The sequence below is a fragment of the Pleurodeles waltl genome, chromosome 1_2, assembly GCF_031143425.1.
Source record: "Pleurodeles waltl isolate 20211129_DDA chromosome 1_2, aPleWal1.hap1.20221129, whole genome shotgun sequence".
NCBI classification, from domain to species: Eukaryota; Metazoa; Chordata; class Amphibia; order Caudata; family Salamandridae; genus Pleurodeles; species Pleurodeles waltl.
In genome coordinates this window covers 750,189,035-750,207,611 of record NC_090437.1, presented here as the reverse complement: position 1 = coordinate 750,207,611, position 18,577 = coordinate 750,189,035, and the positions used below count along the sequence as shown (strand labels likewise).

At 45.0% G+C, this 18,577-nt stretch overlaps 1 protein-coding gene across 33 annotated transcripts in view; it reads right to left on the bottom strand.

Annotated features, from left to right (window-relative positions):
• RAPGEF2 (Rap guanine nucleotide exchange factor 2) overlaps positions 1-18,577 on the bottom strand; it is a 681,573-nt gene that overhangs the window by 20,775 nt on the left and 642,221 nt on the right. For 11 of the 33 annotated variants that reach the window (XM_069243519.1, XM_069243488.1, XM_069243496.1 and 8 more), the window contains 2 exons: positions 16,198-16,745; positions 9,594-9,914 (listed from right to left, as the gene is read on the bottom strand). In XM_069243519.1, the coding sequence (XP_069099620.1) occupies positions 9,594-9,914; positions 16,198-16,745 (869 nt within the window). The remainder of the gene's footprint in view (positions 1-9,593; positions 9,915-16,197; positions 16,746-18,577) is intronic. The other 22 variants (XM_069243546.1, XM_069243505.1, XM_069243511.1 and 19 more) reach the window with 3 other exon arrangements.

Here is an 18,577-nt window from a genome sequence, read left to right as displayed (position 1 = left end):
CTCCTCTTCCTCTTCTTGAGGCTCCGGTGTGAGGGGGCAAATTTCTTCCACCTCCTGTTCATGGAGTTCTTTCGATGTTGAAGTTTTCTGAGTTATTGTGAGGGCTTTAAGGCTTTCACTGAATTTCTTCTTCTGGATGAGTGCGGCCATTTCGGCCTCGAGCCTCCACCTTTTAATCTTCATTTCAGGTGCTTGGTCTTTGAGACTTGTTGTGGATTGTTTTCTTTTCAACATCGAAGTTTCTTTCACAGTCTTATCTGGCTGTGCGCTTCGATGGCTTGTGTCTCTCTCAACGGTTTTGAATGGGGCTGCTGTGTCTTTCGCCTTCCCTTCTTCTGATGACTCATGTTTTTTTGAGCCTGAGGGCTCTGTGGGATTCTCTTTAGTGGTTTTTGCCTGCGGATGGCTAGCGTTTCAACACTGAGGCTCCCTTTTGGTTTTGTGAGTCTAATTTTTTCAACTCAAAAGATTTAGTAGAGGCCTGAGGTTCTCTTACCTCCATGCGGCTCTTCTTTGGCACCTCCTCTCCAATCTCCACAATGTTTCGATCGCCTTTTGAAGTCTCACCTTTGTCGCCTTCTGCAATGTTATTGTCATTGTTGCTAGAAAGGCCCAGATCTCTTAAAGATGGTGGCAATATTTCCCCCTGTAGTGTATGGTGTGACATTCTTTGTTTATATCTCACCCTCAGCGCTTTCAGCACAAATACTGCAAAGGTGGGACAGTCCTCACTCCGGTGATCGACTAGAAGGCAAAGAGTTTGCACCAGATGTTTGTCTCTCTGGGTGTACTTATGGCAAAAACAAAAACAGAGTCTTTGCGCCACGTAGGGAGCCCCCCATTGAGGCATTCTTGACGATCAGTCGGTGGAAAAAAAAACTGAAAACTCACTTCATATGTTCTTCAATGTTGTTTTTACTTTAACTATCTCCTACTGTGTCGACTTTCTTCCCTATTTTCTCGTAATTCTTCAAAGTTCCTCATTAAGCTGAAGACATCTCCACAAAAAACATACTGACCCAACTGCAGAAAAAAAGAATCTGAAGACGGTGAACTAGGGTGGTGACATCCGGAGGAAGTGCGACAACATCACAACAAATACCTAATGGTACTTTTGTCGATGCCCAACAACAACAAAACAAAGGAAGAGATAGAGGACGGACAAAAGAATGTTAGGAGGTGAAATTGTAGATAATCCAGACCCAACCACTAGATGGTGGACTAATGCAGATCATGTGAATCCAGAAAAGATTCACGCTGCAAAAATATTGTTCTGTTTTTGTTCAGATATACCGCATCAAGCCAATCTAGCATACTGCCACAATTGATTCTCATGGGATAATTATAACAAAGATTGATTCATTGTTATTGTTTGGTTCTACATCTGTAGTACCCTGCTTTGTTTTACATTTATGCAACACTTTTGTTAACCCCAGTATGTCTATATAGGTGTCTAATACAACTCACTCACCAGAAACTACCATTCCTGAAATTTGGGTTATTGGTACTGTACTGTACTTTCCACTATGATAAGCATGTTAAACACCAACTACGGAGCCCTTCAGTTTAGAACAGTTTAAGACTTTGGTAATTTTAACCACTGGACAGTACTAACCCCATGATAATACTTAGTCTGCCAGCACCATATTCTAACATCACTTTGATTACAAAGCTATTTGCTTAAGTTACCCGGGATTGCAAAATACTGGTATAACATGTGAATCGGTCTATTGATTTTGATTGTGGAACACCTCTTTTAGGTATTTTCCCATGGAGCATGACACAGGCGTTTTTAACTTGAGGACCTTTGACCTGTGTGGCCACTAAATCACTCCCCACTCGTACAGCGACACCCAGCTGTCCCCATGTCCTCCCCTCCCCGCCCTCACTGCTCCGTGCTCCCTGCTGGCCATCCCTGGTGTCTAGTGGTAAGCTCCTTCTTCGTAATCACTGTGTTTACCTTGTCTTGCCTGTGAATGCCGTGTTTACCCTGTCTTGTCTGTTTACCTTGTCTTGTCTGTATTTACTGAGTTGCCTTGGTTACCGTTCTTTCTGCGCCTGTTCCTCTCACTTTTCTGCCACTCTGTGTCTTGCCCTGTTTACCGTCATTTCTGCGCCTGTTCCTCTCACCTTTTCTGCCGCTCCGTGTCTTGCCCTGTTTACCGTTCTTTCTGCGCCTGTTCCTTTCACTTTTTCTGCCGCTCCGTGTGACCCCTTGCCCCCCAAGCGCCTTGGCTCCCCCGAGCCGTCTCCCTTTCCCACCGCTGCATCCCTGCGGCCCGCCACCCCCGAGCCCCCATTCGTTCACGCCTCCCAGCTGCTCCTCCCCTTCTTAATGGCGGTCGCTGCATGCTACGGAGAGTGACCTTTGACCTGTGTGGCCACTGGATCACTCCCCACGCGTACAGCGACACCCAGCTGTCCCCGTGTCCTCCCCTTCCCGCCCTCGCTGCTCTGTGCTCCCTGCTGGTCATCCCTGGTGTTTAGTGGTAAGCTCCTTCTTCGTAATCACTGTGTTTACCTTGTCTTGCCTGTGAGTGCCGTGTTTACTCTGTCTTGTCTGTATTTACTGTGTTGCCTTGGTTACCGTTCTTTCTGCGTCTGTTCCTCTCACTTTTTCTGCCGCTCTGTGTCTTGCCCTGTTTACCGTTCTTTCTGCACCTGTTCCTTTCACTTTTTCTGCCGCTCCGTGTGACCCCCTTGCCCTCCCCCTGCGCCTCGGCTCCCCCGAGCCGTCTCCCTTTCCCGCTGCTGCGTCCCTGCGGCCCCGCCCCCCTTGAGCTCCCATTCGTTCACGCCTCCCAGCTGCTCCTACCTCCCTCCTCCCCTTCTTAATGGCGGTCGCTGTACGACCGTGCCGCTGGCGCGCCAGAGGCAAGCCTGTCTGCGCCCGTCCGCGCCTGGACCGGGTCCAGCGCCACCCCCTGGTCCACGGAACCCCCGCACCTCCAGACGCCACTACACTGCCAGCGACCTCAACGCCCTCAACCTAGGCCGCTCCGCAGCATGCTTCCAGTCCTCACCGAGGAACACCCACGGACCCTTCTCCTGCCACAAATGCAGATTCACCTGCGACAGAACCACCAAACCTCCAAAGACCAGAACCAACCACCTCCACTGCATACTCCTTAACACCCGCTCCGCACGCAAGCACGCCATCGAGCTCTGGGACTTCCTCGACACCTCCGTCCCGGACGTAGCCTTCCTTAACGAAACCTGGTGGAATAACTCCTCGGCGCCCAACATCGCCATAGCCATCCCGGAGGGCTACAAGATCACCCGCAGGGATCGCACAAACTGAATCGGAGGAGGAATAGCCATCGCCCACAAGTCCAACCTCAAGGTCCACACCCACACGGACGACACACTCAAGACCACCGAACATCTGCACTTCTAAATACACACCGACCCCAACACCACCCTCAGAGGAACGCTCGTCTACAGACCCCCTGGACCATGGGCACCTTTCAGCGACTCCATCTCTGACCTCGCCAGCACCCACGCACTCGCCTCTATGGACTACATCCTCCTCGGGGACCTTAACTTCCACCTCGAGTACAACAACAACGCCAACTCCTCCACCCTGTTGGACAACCTCGCCAACCTCTGCCTCAGACAAGTCGTCACCACACCCATCCACGCAGCCGGCCACACACTTGACCCCATCTTCTCCACAAGCGCCCACGTCAACTTCAACCACACCACCGATCTCCACTGGACCGACCACCACTGCATCCATTTCACCTTCCAGAAACAGGTCAAGCACCACCGCACCCTACAGCCACCCCGCCGCCACTGGAGCAAAGTCACCAAAGACCAGCTAACCAGCGCCCTCGCCCAGAACCCGCCTACCGACCCCACAGACCCAGACACCACCGCCCACAATCTCAGACATTGGATCAACGACTGCGCCAACTCCCTCGCACCACTCAAGAAGACCACCAACAACCAAGCCACCAAGAAAGCCACCTGGTTCACTGAAGAGCTTCAGACCTCCAAGCGCAACTGCCGGAACCTCAAGAATAAATGGCTCACCGAACACACACCTGACAGCCTCGCGGCCCACAAGGACACCACCCGCAGACACCACCAACTAATCAGACTTGCCAAGAGATCCTCCTTCAAAGACCGCCTAGATAACGCACACAACAGCAAAGAGGTCTTCAGCATCGTGAAAGAACTCTCCAACCCCAGCGCCAACGTCAACGACATTCCTCCCTCTCAAGAGCTCTGCGACTCACTGGCCACCTTCTTCCACCGAAAGATCACCGACATCCACGACAGCTTCAACACCACAGCCGCCCCCACCACGCCAGACACCACTCCCGCAAACACCACCCACACGAGCCGCCTGACCTCCTGGGCCAACGTCAGCATCACCAAGACACGCAAGTTTATGAACTCCATCCACTCCGGATCACCATCAGACCCATGCCCTCACCACGTGTACAACAATGCCGACGCAGCCATCACTCCCCAACTACGGAAGGTCATCAACATCTTCTTTGAAACAGCAACATTCCCGGAAAGCTGGAAACACGCCGAAATCAACGCCCTCCTTAAAAAGCCCAAAGCAGACCCCCAGGACCTCAAGAACTTCCGACCCATTTCAGTACTCCCGTTCCCGGCGAAGGTCATCGAGAAAATCGTCAACACACAACTGACTCGCCACCTCGAAGACAACGACATCCTGGACCCCTCCCAGTTTGGCTTCAGACAAAACCACAGCACTGAGACCGCTCTCCTCGCCGCCACAGATGACATCAGACGCCAAATGGACAACGGCGAAACATCAGCCCTCATCCTCCTGGACCTATCAGCCGCCTTCGACACGGTATGCCATCGCACTCTAAGAACACGCCTCTTCGAAATCGGAATACAAGAGAAAGCCCTTGAATGGACCACATCCGTCCTCTCCGGCAGAACCCAGAGAGTCCGCCTCCCCCCCTTCCGCTCCAAAGCCACCAACATCATCTGCAGCGTACCCAGGGCTCAGCCCAACATTATTCAACATCTACATGCCCCCCCCTCGCACAAGTAGCCCGCCAACACGACCTCAACATCATCTCCTACGCCAACGACACCCTGCTCATCCTCTCCCTCACCAAGGACCCGCAAACCGCCAAAACCAACCTCCACGAGGGAATGAAGGCCGTCGCTGAATGGATGAGCAACAGCCGCCTGAAACTGAACTCGGTCAAAACGGAAGTCCTCATCCTCGGATCCAACCCCTCCGCCTGGGACGATTCTTGTTGTCCAACATCTCTAGGAACCCCACCAACACCGACCGACCACGCACGCAATCTGGGCTTCATCCTCGACTCCTCCCTCTCCATGTCAAAACAGGCCAACGCAGTCTCCTCCTCCTGCTACAACACCCTACACATGCTCTGCAGGATCTACAAGTGAATCCCGACAAACAAGAAAAACAAAAGTGGATCTCGACAGAAACAAGAAAAACAGTGACACAGGCCCTCGTCAGCAGCAGACTAGACTACGGCAACGCACTCTACACAGGCATCCCGGCCAAACACCTACGACGCCTCCAACGCATCCAAAACACCTCCGCCCGACTGATCCTCAACGTACCCCGCCGCAGCCACATCACACCCCACTTGAGAGACCTTCACTGGCTCCAAGTTGACAAGAGGATCACATTCAAGCTCCTTACCCACGCACACAAAGCACTCCACAACACCGGTCCTGCCTACCTTAACAACAGACTCAGCTTCTACACCCCCACCCTACAGCTCCGCAGACCACGCCCTCGCCCCCGCATCCATCGAAAGACATCCGGCGGCAGATCCTTCTCTCACCTCACCGCCAAGACTTGGAACACTCTCCCTAACAACCTACGTCAGACCCAGGACCTACTCTCCTTCAGAAGACTCCTCAAGACCTGGCTCTTTGACCAGTAGCAGCTACCCCCCCATCCCCCTCAGCGCCTTGAAACCCTAACGGGTATGTAGTGCGCTTTATAAATATACTGATTGATTGATTGAATACTCTATGTACAATGAAATTATGAAAAAATGAAACTGAATAAAAACTGAGACAATATAAAAATGTGAATAAAAACAGACTATACAAGAAGCAGCATTCATATGTCCTACTGTGCAGAATATCTGGATAGTACAATAATGATAATGCGCAAAACATTTGGGAGGATGCACTCAAACCCGTTATATACTTTTAATATGTTTACTGATAACTACCAAACAGATACTGTACTGCTGTAGACACCTGCTATTGACATTCAATAGCATGGTAGCTACTGGCAGGGGGCACACTTTTGGGTGTTTGACTTGAACCAGGTGACAGCATCAGAACAGCAGGCCACATCTGGATAGAATAAAAAGTTGCATACCTGCAGTAATTATGTTTCTGGAGGAAACTATCTACTTGCAGATGTATCACCTGTAGAACCTTATGCAGGTGTTGGGTTGGAAGAAGAGCAGGATGGTTGCTGATTGGAACCTCAGGCCCTTCCTCTGGATCTACCTCTGTATTGCTTGAGCAATGGATTCTGCTGCTGGCCATGCAGCTGTTATTGTTGCCTGTTTAAGACGGACAAAACCCTAGCAAAGCCAAGAAAATATCAAAATTGATGGTAATTCCAAACCCAGGGAACGAGTAGTGGCCTAAATGGTTTTGAAGCGCTTGCACATGGAATTGGCTTTATTCCCAAACAGACATGTCTCATCGAAAGAAGAAGTTTGAGCCCAGCCGGAGTACCTCCTGATCAAAAGTTAACTAAGTACCCATTGCCTGGGCAATTGAATACACCATGTCTAGTCCCCCTTGATAATGTGCTTGGAGGTGTCCTGTCTGTCCTGAACCACTTCTTGAAAGTGCTGGTGCATGTCTTCCTGGACTTGGGGAACTACGATTTGGGTCAAATTCCACAGGGCATGAGTGAATCCTGCTAGGAGACAGTTGGTATTAATAGATTTTGGCACTATTCTGTCCGCAGAGGAGGATTACTTTCCCCATGCCGCTATGTGCTTTGACTCTGTCATTGGGGGTGGATGGAAAGGTTCTCCTGATTATTTAGAGCATGAAGCCTGTATTACAAGGATTTCAGGTAAAGGATGAGCTGCGAGGAAAAGTGAATCTCCTGGAGCAGGGTGAAATCAATCAGGCAACTAGCCCATTAAGTGCTGTGACCAAGAAAGGTCTTAACCACCTGCCATGACTGGCTCCTGAAGGGACGCATTACAGATGACTAGGGACTCCATTGTAGTGGTTGATGGCAGGAGCACCTCTGTGAGGACATTAGTCTTAGGGTCTACCACCAGGAGTTACAGATCTAGTGTCTCTGCAGCCTTCACTATGGTCTTATGAAGAGACATCCCCTCAGGCACTGGCATTCCAGTGAGGAAAACCGTAGCCAGTTCAGTAGAGCTGTCCAGGCCACTGCCAGATGACAGAACTTGAAATTCTCCTTGTTGCTATTGATCCAAGTCAATACAAGGTGTCTGAGTCAGTGCCAAAGATTTCATGCAGCCTTTACTTGTACGGGGCCAGCAAAGGGGCCAGTGGTGTGACTCCGGTCAGTGTCAGGGCCATAGGCATAAACTTTAATTGTCTGTATGGCTTCGAAGAACCCATAAGAACGCCAGTTGGCACTGACACCATAGGAAAACCAGAATACCTGGCATTTATGAACACCTTCGGGTCCGTACCAGGTGTCTGGAACATCAGGCATCTCTGCGTATCAGTGCAGGATTGGCATACTGCACCATCATGGTGCCGCTGAGTGCAATGTAGATGGGGCCCTGATGCAGGGTCTGGTCCAGTGAAAGCATCGGAGGAGGGTCACTCTGAGGGGTGAGCACCGGCTCAATATCCACTAACTCCGGCCATGAGGACGAATGGGAGTGGGAGGGTGAAACCTACCTTTGCATCGCTTCTTGCTATTTTTGGGTTTCCTCTTCTTAATCCTGGAACCCTTCTGACTCTGACAGACTTCCTTGGCCTGAGTCATGAAGAGTGCTGATTCCTGCTCCTTAATGGCCTTGTGGTGCATGCCTCAATATGAAACACAGGTCCTGAAAAAGTGTTCCGACCCCAGGCACAAGAGGCACACGGTGTGGGGGTCCGTGATAGACATCTGTCCCTAGCAACCCCAACAGGGCTTAAGCCCTGACTTCATGGGAGGAGAAATGGTACTGCACACTCATATAAGGCCATTTCTGTCGTCAATTCGACGCCAGAATCCACTACCATGAGAGCTTTGAAGTTTCCAGTCTGACACCTGGGTTTGTTCTACAGGTGAGGTATCTACAGGTAGAAGTATCCATAAGAAATTTAGATGCAACAAGACACTCACACTGAGAACAGTTCTCCAACTAGAATTTGTTTTCTGGATCTTCCTGTTAATATTTTCAAAGGTAGAACTGTCAGAAGAACAGAAAGCTTTTTCACACAACAGATAGTAAGTAACTTCCTGGGGAATAAGGCCTTCAGTATTGAATCACCGAGGTACAGTTTCTGCTGTTGACTAGAAATGTTTCTGCACCAAAATCATGTATGCATACAACTCATGCACAGAGGACAGAGCATTGCCTTTTTGAAGATAATCCTCCCTTTTTAGGCCTGTTGCTGTAAATGTGTAGCTTGTCCTCAAGCCTCAACCCTGAGAACATGTGCTGTTTTTTCTTTTTTTTTAAATCAAAAGTCATGTTATATTCTGAAATCCTGGGCACTTTACAGTTAGAGGGCAGGATAAAATAAAGCACTGTATCAACTATAATGTCACTAAACTGCTTCTAGACATACAAATGTTAGGGTCTTTAAGAAAAGTTGACTTCTGAAGTCACTGAAATGTCGACATTTACTGTTTGGTAGGGTTAATATTTAAACTATACAAGACTGATGAAAATAATCTGCAAATCTATATCAATTACCTAGTGGACTAATCAGAGTTATGTGATAATTAGCACATTCACACATTTATTGTGGTTTCAATTACAAGGTTTTTGAAACTTTAAACATCAGGAAAAGCAAAACAAATGCCATAAGGGAAAAGATTTATGGTCTTCAAGACCGACAAAGGAAATGGAAGGAAAGGTCCAATCCATGAGGTGTACATAATGGGCTATACATTACTTAATGGTCAGTGGTTCTTTAGCCTTTAACTCAGAATAGATGGGAAACAGGGGAAAACGTCTGTGAAATAATCAAACAATAGTCATTCTTCCTGCTAGCAATGAGTAAGGAGATATATAAATACATTTGGCTGCAGGTTATAATCATGTGAAATAGTAAATAATTTACATGATGCAAGTGATTCTCAAAAATATGGAACTACAGGAATTGGAAGTTTATGCAGCTATACACTGAGTGGTTTTAGATGAATGTTGCATCGAATTTTGAAATTTAAAATGCTTTGAAGATCTCAGAAGAGGGTGCGCTGTGGGATAGGGAAGTGTCTTTCAGAATTTCAGTAGTATGATTATTTCACTGTATTTGTCCCTGGAATGCGATTTGGTCATCTAACCATTACAACAATGTTTAGACTCCATTAACAACAAGGGAATTTCATCAGAATTGTGCACTTAAAAGTTTGGAAAGCAGAATTAAACTTTTACCATCATCTTCTGTTGAAAACCCTTGTGACTGATAATGGGAGAGACGGGGGTCAGACTCGTTTGGTTTATGCCACTGAGGTTTATTCACTGGCCTGCTAGCTGGATGACTGTGTGAGGGTGGTGTTGTTGACGTCCCGTCCACCTTGCATCGCCTTGCCACCATCCTGGACCGCTGTAGGGCTTCGCTGTAATCTGGAGGCTTTCGCGACGAACTGGATTGTCCTTCAGCAAAGTCCGCAATGGGGATTCCTACATAACCCGGGGGTGTTGGCGGTGGTTCTCGATAACGGCCCTCTTTCCTTGCTGTAGTAACACAATACACTACCATAAGAGACAATTATTATAACAAAAGAAAACTTCAAAACGATGAATGAAAATACAATCCTGGAGATAAAGTTTTTTAAGGGACAACACACAGCTGACATTCATTTCCTACACAATATAAAAGGAAGGCACTGACTGGAGGTGTAGCCAACAATCTAAAGGGTCCGAAGATGGGTACCTTTTTTTATAAACAGTTTTCATCAACATATTTTCCTAGTCAACAACGCAATTTTTTTTTTTTTTTTTTTTAACATTCTAGAAAGACTATCATTAAGGGCAACTCTGTTTTTTTCTCTTGGCTTTCTTATTTTGAAAGGAAGTGTTTGTGCAGAGAAACCTGCTGATCCATTTGAGTTTCATAAAGTGAGGATTTGGAAAAGTCTCAATTGTTTGTTCAGAAAGAGGCAATGCTCTTTGATGTGACAAAGGCTGTTCACTAGCACACACGTTCCAACTACTAATAAAATAACCTGCATTTTCTTTTTTCAATCTTGTTCATACATGATGTGAACAAGTATGACTTGTTATGTAGCAAACACATGAACGGTTTGTCTTAGAATGTTTTAAATACAACCAGCATAGGGCTTTTTGTCCTTCAGAAAGTCATGAGAAACGTTAAAACATCGAACACTGAACTGAAAAGAAATAGAGATTTTTATGGTAAATTGATTTAAAATTACTTCAGCCATATCCTGAAATTACATATGGAACGTGAACGAGGAGTATACCAGCATATGTGTGTGTTTGTTACCTTTTTGAGCTACTCGGATGTCTGTGCATGTACCATTTACTACTCTCTACTCCAGATCCTTTCCCAAACACAAGTCCCCCTACTGTGCTTTGATGCTTTTAGTAGCATACATTACCATAACAAGCAGAAAGGAATAAATCAAGTTAATTTTACATTTCTCTAAATTTCTAACCCAATGCACAGCATTCAGAACTTCAAGAAATTAGCACGAGTTGTTTTGTTTCTTAATGCGGAAAATTATTTCCCCTGAAAAATTTGCGCACTGTGAAAGTGGGTAATTTTGTTGCATTTCCAACACTTACTCCGTGACTTATGCCTGTTCATTTTGCGTTTAATCTTAGAAGTGCACCTAAGAGGAGGTAAAGTGCATAAATGTTTATAAATACCCTCAGACCTTCAGTTTGCGCGTGTTCGCATATGCAAGGATCAACCATCTAATGCTCCCCTTAAAACACCTCTTAGGTGCTAACTTAAGACAGTTTAATTTAAGCATACCTACATGAAATGTGTCTTGGGTATGATGAAAAAAAATCAGGATTGTGTGAAAAAAGACCGAGGATGGATTCCACTTTAACTCTCAAAGATGAAAAGAAAAATACTTGGGAATGCAGTGACTACCAATCCACGTTCTCTGTCGCCCCTCATTCAGTAAGAACTTCATTTTACTACACTGACCATCGCTACTGGCGGAATAACTTATTTACGTTAAGTCTAAAGAGGACCCTTCATTGGAATGTTTAGAATAACTAAGTAAATGAATTCCAAAAGTGATTATTGGACATTTAAAGCATGGAGCTAGGACACGGTGCATACTGGGACATCTGATGCATGTCTGTATGTTGGCCTTAAATTGGGGGTGGGCTCCAATACCATTATCACCCTCTGATACTGGAAGTCAGCAGATGTTAACTACTCTTCCCTTTTTCTGACCTCACCCAAACTGCCTGGTGAGCAATTACAGCTGTGAAGGGCTTGAAGGAACCAGCTACTTACCTGCAAAAACGGTTATTGAGCTTGAATCCCTTCTAGATTCACAGGCTGTGCATTATTCTGGCATCTACTGGTTGTGTCTAGAACTGTTCATTTCCAAACATTTTACTGTAAAGGGTATCAACATAGAGTCAGTATTGCTCGCTTTTAGGTTGACTGCAAGCTCACAATGTCCCAAAATGGGACCTTCATTTTGGATATTTCTTACATACATATTTTTTTTTTTCTTACTACTCCCCTCCTTCACTGGATAGGTGGGAGGAATGTACATCAATCTAGAGGAGATTCAAGCTCCAAAACCATTCCTACTGGTAGGCAACCGGTTTGATTTATAGTTTAGTGGTATTAGGTCGCTCGATATGGGGTGAGAAGGGGAAGTAGTACTAAACAAATTTCTTAATACTTACTGACACACGGCTGAGTCTGAGTTTTTCTATGCCCACGCAATAGCATTTGGTGAACATATGTTTAGCTGACCATGTAGCAGCAATGCATAGGTCTTATAAAGATAAACTGGACATAAAGGCAAATGTTGCTCCTAGTAGAATAAGCCCACTGTTTGACAACTTATAATTTTATACTATTCATCTAATAATGTTACCTTTAGTGACAGCTGTATCTAATGTTTGTAGTGCATGAGTTACAAAGCATTGTTTTCACTGTCGAATACCTTTATTGTCTTGTATATAATGTACTCCTGCCCATAGTGCAATGAATGTATGCAAATATTTTTCTGCTGCATTTACTGCATTTGTAGAAAAATATGGTACACTTACCACCTGATTAATATGAAGTGATGAGGCTACCTTAGGTAGGTATTTTGAACGAGTTCTCACAATCTTCTTCCCTTTTAAATAGTTGTGTGATTCCTGCACTGAGTGTGCTTGTGACACAAGTATTCTTTGCAGGGAGTTTTAATTACTGGGATAGAATACATCTGCTGTTTAATCCCCCATTGTAAGCCACAAGAGCCACCAAATGCACTCTGAAAGAAGCATAGTTAAATTCCTCCTGACAGGTATTTGCCCTTTCTTGTATCTTTTTGGTTTTGATTTTATTTTTGGAGGTTTTCGTATGAATTCTCTACAATATCCATGCTTGATGAGGTTTTGCGCCCATTTGTGTATTGTTATGGACACCCAGGTCTTTAGGAAGGTCTTTATTTTCCTACTACTGTGTTTAGTGTATTGAGGGTTGCTGAAGAGAGACATTTTGTGGTGGCAGCAGACCCTCTGGCGGTCCGACCTCTTGTTTTCCCCTACGTCATGAAAAGAACTTTTAGGCTGATGTGGTTCCTCATACTGACGTGTTTGGGTAACATGTTGCCCTATGGGTTGTCTTTGGAACTTGGGTGTATAACATGAATCTTCCCCACCTCTCATGTCTGCAATTCCTCTTCTTTTATATAGTTCTCCTCCCTCCCATGGTCTGCAATGCTCCATTGCTTTTGCGCTGTCACTGGCCTTTGTCATCTACAGAGTCGGGTCTTCTGCAGGACTGAATAAATGATTTTCTCTGAAAGTCTTTCAATGACTCTTGTCGGTATCTTTGTCTGCTAAATTTCTTTCCCATCTAAATCTAGTGCAGATTTAAAGAAATAATTTGTGGTATCCACCCCCAGCCCCATGTCACATTTTAGTCTCTTTTGGACCTATAGGAGGTCTTTAATAAGATACTTCAAGTCATCCCACTTATAGTGCACATACCTATTCAAGAGTGCTTTAGAATTAGTTACGTGCTACTATATTCCCGCAGCTCTCTCCATTTTCCTCCCCGCAGCCTTCAGCCACTTGTTGTCTTTGTCTGGTGGTGGCCAAGGGTAGCCAGGGGTTGTTTGCCCTTCTTAGCTGTAGACACTGAGGGAATATGTGCTCACCTATATTCAGCACCCTGAGGTAGCATGTCACATGTATTTCTCTACTGTGGAGTGACCGACTTTACGGTAGGGGATAACATCTCTGCTTTGCTTCAAAATGATTGGAAAGGTAGGTAAATACTGTTTTTTTTCTATGCAGATAACTTAAGAATTCCAGCAAGAAGCATAACTTCTCCATCTGTACTCCAAAACCATCCGCTACTCTTAAAGACTATGTTACATGGAGTATCATCGGGGAACATGTATCCACCGCCTCCCGACTCTGCTTCAATATCCCCTCACAATATTTCTCGCCTTTCTGGATGTTCGCCTTCCTGAATGTGTTTCCTTCTTGATCTGCCTCCTGCTACAAGATTCTCCTCCCAATCTACTTCCTGTTTTTAGCTCCACATCTGGCGTTCAATCATTTTAACTCTGTATTTTTTTTCTTCAGGATTTCTTTTTTCTCCCAAGGGCTGTTTATTCACATTGTTGTTGGTGTTTTATGTGCAGTAATGGATTCTTTGGAACAAAAATACATTACATTCTCTATTTCGACCTCAAATGCCCTCTTTTCCTTCTTAACACTGTCAGAAGGTCTTTTGTCTCTTTCCTTCTTTTTCCCCCAAGGCTGGATGCTTGTCTTTCCCTTTTAACCCTCCATAGTCTCCCGAAGTCGTGCTAATGCCCCTAGGCAATACCTTCCGGGTGGTCTTCTTTTTAGACCCAGTGGGATGGAAATGTCAAAAACCTCTTTGACTGATGAATTCTTCAACATCAAGTGTATTCGTTTTTATGCAACCCTTCTTGATCACTCAAAATGTTTGAGTTAGGCGTTTTTAATTAGAGGTTTCAATTCTTTGTCCTTCAAAGCTGAAAGCCTTGTTTGGAGAATTGAATGTTTAGGACCTGACTTCTTGGAAGTAATTATCTAAGCTCCGATACTGTGATATGCATCTTCTTCCAGGTCTGCATCGAAATGGTGCTCATCCCGAGTCTCCTCAGACACCTCCTTTTCTTCAGAGAAAGCCATTCCATCCACAGAGGGGGTGTTTTTCTTCCGCCTTTCCAAATTCGACTTCCCTTCAACCCCGACTGCACAGGCTTGTCTGCCGAGGCCCAATGCATAAGTAATATCTTGTCCCTGTGCAGTGAGTTTTTGATTTAATATGTGAGCAGTCATCGGATGTATTGCCTCGTGAGAAGCAGAACAAGAATTCTGGCAGTTCGTCATTAAGAGAGAACTTTCTGTGGTAATTCGTACTGAACTTCAACATCGTGATCACGTTACAAAATGGAGTTAGTGGTCTTAAATAGACCACCTAAAGCACATAACATTCGCTGACTACATTGCAGACACCTCAGAAAAACCTGAGTGCTCAATCCACTGTTGAGTGAGGTTACTCTCCCCAAGAGCTCTCTCAAAGCACCTTTGAACCCACCGAAGAAAAAAAGAATCTAACAGGAAATCCCATGGGGTGGCATTACGGGCTTGTGGCCAATGCACGAGTCATCCTGACACCACCTATGTCCTTTAAGGTCATTCATTTGCAAAACATGTAAATTACATCTTTTCCTGCTGTGGTCTGTCTCATAGGTTACCCTGCCAACACGTGATTAAACAGAACTACTCGGGCTGCTGTCACCAAATATCTAAATGTCTATTATTTTCTATGGCATACACCATCTATTTCCAGTGCTTTTTCAGTTTTACAGATTCAAGGAAACTTTATTTTGTAACTGCAGCTTTCTTGTTCCCTCATTTTTTTCGGTTTAATAATTGTGTTTCCTTCGTTTTCTTCTACACAATTCCTACTTTATCTTTCAGCATCACAATATTCTGAATTGTTTTTGGTGGCCTAACTAAGGAACTTTGCTTCCTTGCTTCACTAATTAGGCATATGCTAGCAGATAATTTTATTTCTAACTTTGTTCTCGTCTGTCCACCTGTTGCTGTAATTCCCTTTACCTCTGAATTCGGAACATTCTTCATTTCGTTTTTGAATAACATGATAGATTTCCCCGCCTGTCTATTTCTTGGTGTAGCAACACCTTTGAAGTCTTCATTACCAGCTATTGTTATATTTACCATTAATTGACAAATTGGCTTCTAATAATGCAGCTTTTTAGTTTCATAATCTATCAGAAATCAATTTCTGTGTGTTTAAAATGTGCGCATGGAAAGACAACAGGAGGAGACTTCAGACAACAGAAATGCTTTACCCACTTGAATGCTAACTTTTATGGTCTTAGTGCTGCCAAGAGAACCATTAAAATTGGTTTCTTACTAGATTCTGCATGATATGCATTTTGCCATTAGAAAGCTGGTGATGTACCGAATGAACTAGCAGAAAATGCCAATTATAGGGGAAAGGAGTTCTGCACGTAATGAGGCTTTTTTTGGTCATCTCGGACCTAACAGTGCACGTAACAGCTAAGTGAAACTGCACCCCTAAAAAGGATGTTCATAGCATTATGGGATCCAATAGTTTCAACAATTTCTCCCAAATACAAAAGTTGGTATAGAGTCGTCGTGCACTAGCGCAGTTCACATTTCCTACAGCAGTGCGGTATAAAAGTCTGGAGCTCCTTAGACCATGCTTGCCTTACAGAAACAGATGCAATCAGAGAGCTCTAAAATGATGAAAACAAAGAAGATACCATGCCCAAGACTGCAAACGTACCTATGAGCCCCTTGGCAGAGCTGGATGTTACTGTAATGTGAGCTGGCATTGGAAGCGGCTTCAGCTCTTCAGAAGTCACTGAGGTTAAGCTGCAGGTCTCCGCTTCAGCAGACACATCCTTTCCACCTCTCCGTTTTATGGTGCCCGTATCCCCTTCTGAGTCCTCTCCCCAGTAACCAGTGGAAGATGCCCAGCTTGCCCTGGATTGTGCTTGATCAAGGCCATCCCTTCCTTGAACGTGTCTGCCGTATCTTGTGCTGTGATCGGGAAACATGTGGCTGCTTGCAGCCCATAATGCTGCTGCCTCCCCTGGGTTCTCAAAAGGAACCTGTCCAAAAGGAAGAGTCTCCCAGCTCCTCTGGTGCTGGATTGTCTGTATGTTGTCATGGGAACCGCTAGAGCATGAAGTCCAGCTTCCGCGGCCGCTGTCCGCTGCATCTAATGATGCTCGGTCCCCCTGATCCTGAGACAGTTCCTCTGTACTAGGGGAAGAGAGCACCGTTGCCCCTGCGTAGAGGCCTCTGTTCTCCAGCATGGGGGTATAGGAACTGCAAAGCAGGAACAAGAGCAAAAGAAGGCATTTAGAACAGGGATTCACATGTTAACATGCTCATGAACATAGGGAACAAAGCCAATTAAACCATCACAAATCAACTGGATGCACTGGAACTGCTGATAATATAGAGGAGGATCTCAAAAACCTTGAAACATTAACCCCTCCAAATCTGATTTCCAACATGTGAAAATATTTGCACCTAGACTGAAACAACCTGAAGCTAGATACGTGCCAACAATCTAAAGATGGTTGGATGCACCATGGACACTCAACGCATTATTTGTGCACTGCATGAGACAGATAGAATTAATTGTTGGACAAAATTACTCTGTGTAGATACACTTTTTACGGCTAACTTTCAACACTGACAAGAAAAGTTTGTGCACGATGCACTACATACAACTGTAGAACTGATATAGATGACGTGAAGCTCTTCCTCCAGGGCTACCACCTGAGACGCGCCCCCAGATATGCCTCTTGCTCTCCCAGCTCAAACGAGTTCCCCTGCTCAGTCACCTCTTGACTGTTTCATAATATCAGTGCACTCTTGTCGCTTTTCTCAGGACATTTTAACACACGGCTTGTCGTATGATAGGAGTGCACCACGTCTAGATTACCCAATAAACAACATTCTAATCAATTATTATTTTAACAATGGGCACGCATATGTGAGTACACAAGAATCTCTGACACAAGTTGCTGATGGTTTTGGATGATGTGTTAGCGATACGTCTGTGCTGTGTGCCAGGGCAATGATGAAAAAAGCATTATATGTATTGTACAATATAGAGACCATGCAGGAAGTAGACATGTTTGCACTGGGAGAACAAGAATGCAGCTTGGGTTTGCTGAATGTTATGCACGAGAATCTCTCCCAACTTTCACACATCCTTAAGTCTCCAAGCATAACTATTTTTGATGTAATCGAGTAGGACCTAGAACGTTTAGTCCATCTTGCACCTTCTGTGCAGCCGATAAGCACGAAGCAAAGCACACAAATCGCACTTGCAACTCTGCATAACTGCAGCATGGCGGGGAGGAGCTCCTTCAATACATTTTATCTCTAATTAGGCCCAATGGGGACTAGGAATACCAAACATGATTATCGTTTTACATCTTCAGATATAAAGTGGTTTACTATTCTATACAATACATGGTTAAGTTAGTGACATGTCACTATATATTTTTTTTGCTTGACAGTTTGCTAATGCACACACATATAATCATTGCATACTTACATTCAAGTGTGACCTTGTTTAGATTACTCACAGTTAATAATGTGTACATTTATATTTAACCATAGTTAACAGTGTGCTCATGTTAAGTTAGACATGGTTAATGTAGGCCTCAGATACTACATTTCTGCTAGCATCGAAACTGTGCCAGTTTCTGTTAAAATGCTATCTCATTCTTTGTTCGCATTTCAGGAGCCAAGTTAACTGCCACAACTTGAATAAGAACTGTCTGGGTTGTTTTAATCTGCATAGGAAAGCGTTGTTGATTGTTTCACTGTAACTTATAATTGGCTTTGACAATCCAGAATGCAAGAGCTCTAGAGGCCATGCAGCTGTGGACCCTCCTTGATGTGATGCTTGGGAAAGGAGAGCACATCCCTGTTACTGAATGTTGATTGGTTCCTGTCTCTTGGGAACTGCAGGACGTGTTACTGTTTGCTGAATTTTGTATTTTAATTGTGCATATTCTGTTAGTCAAGTCACGCTGATTTACATGCACTAGGTTCATGAGATCAAATAAATGTGAGACATTCCAAGTACTACACAGTAAGGACAGTTAGCAAGACCTATACACTTTCTGAAAAGGGTA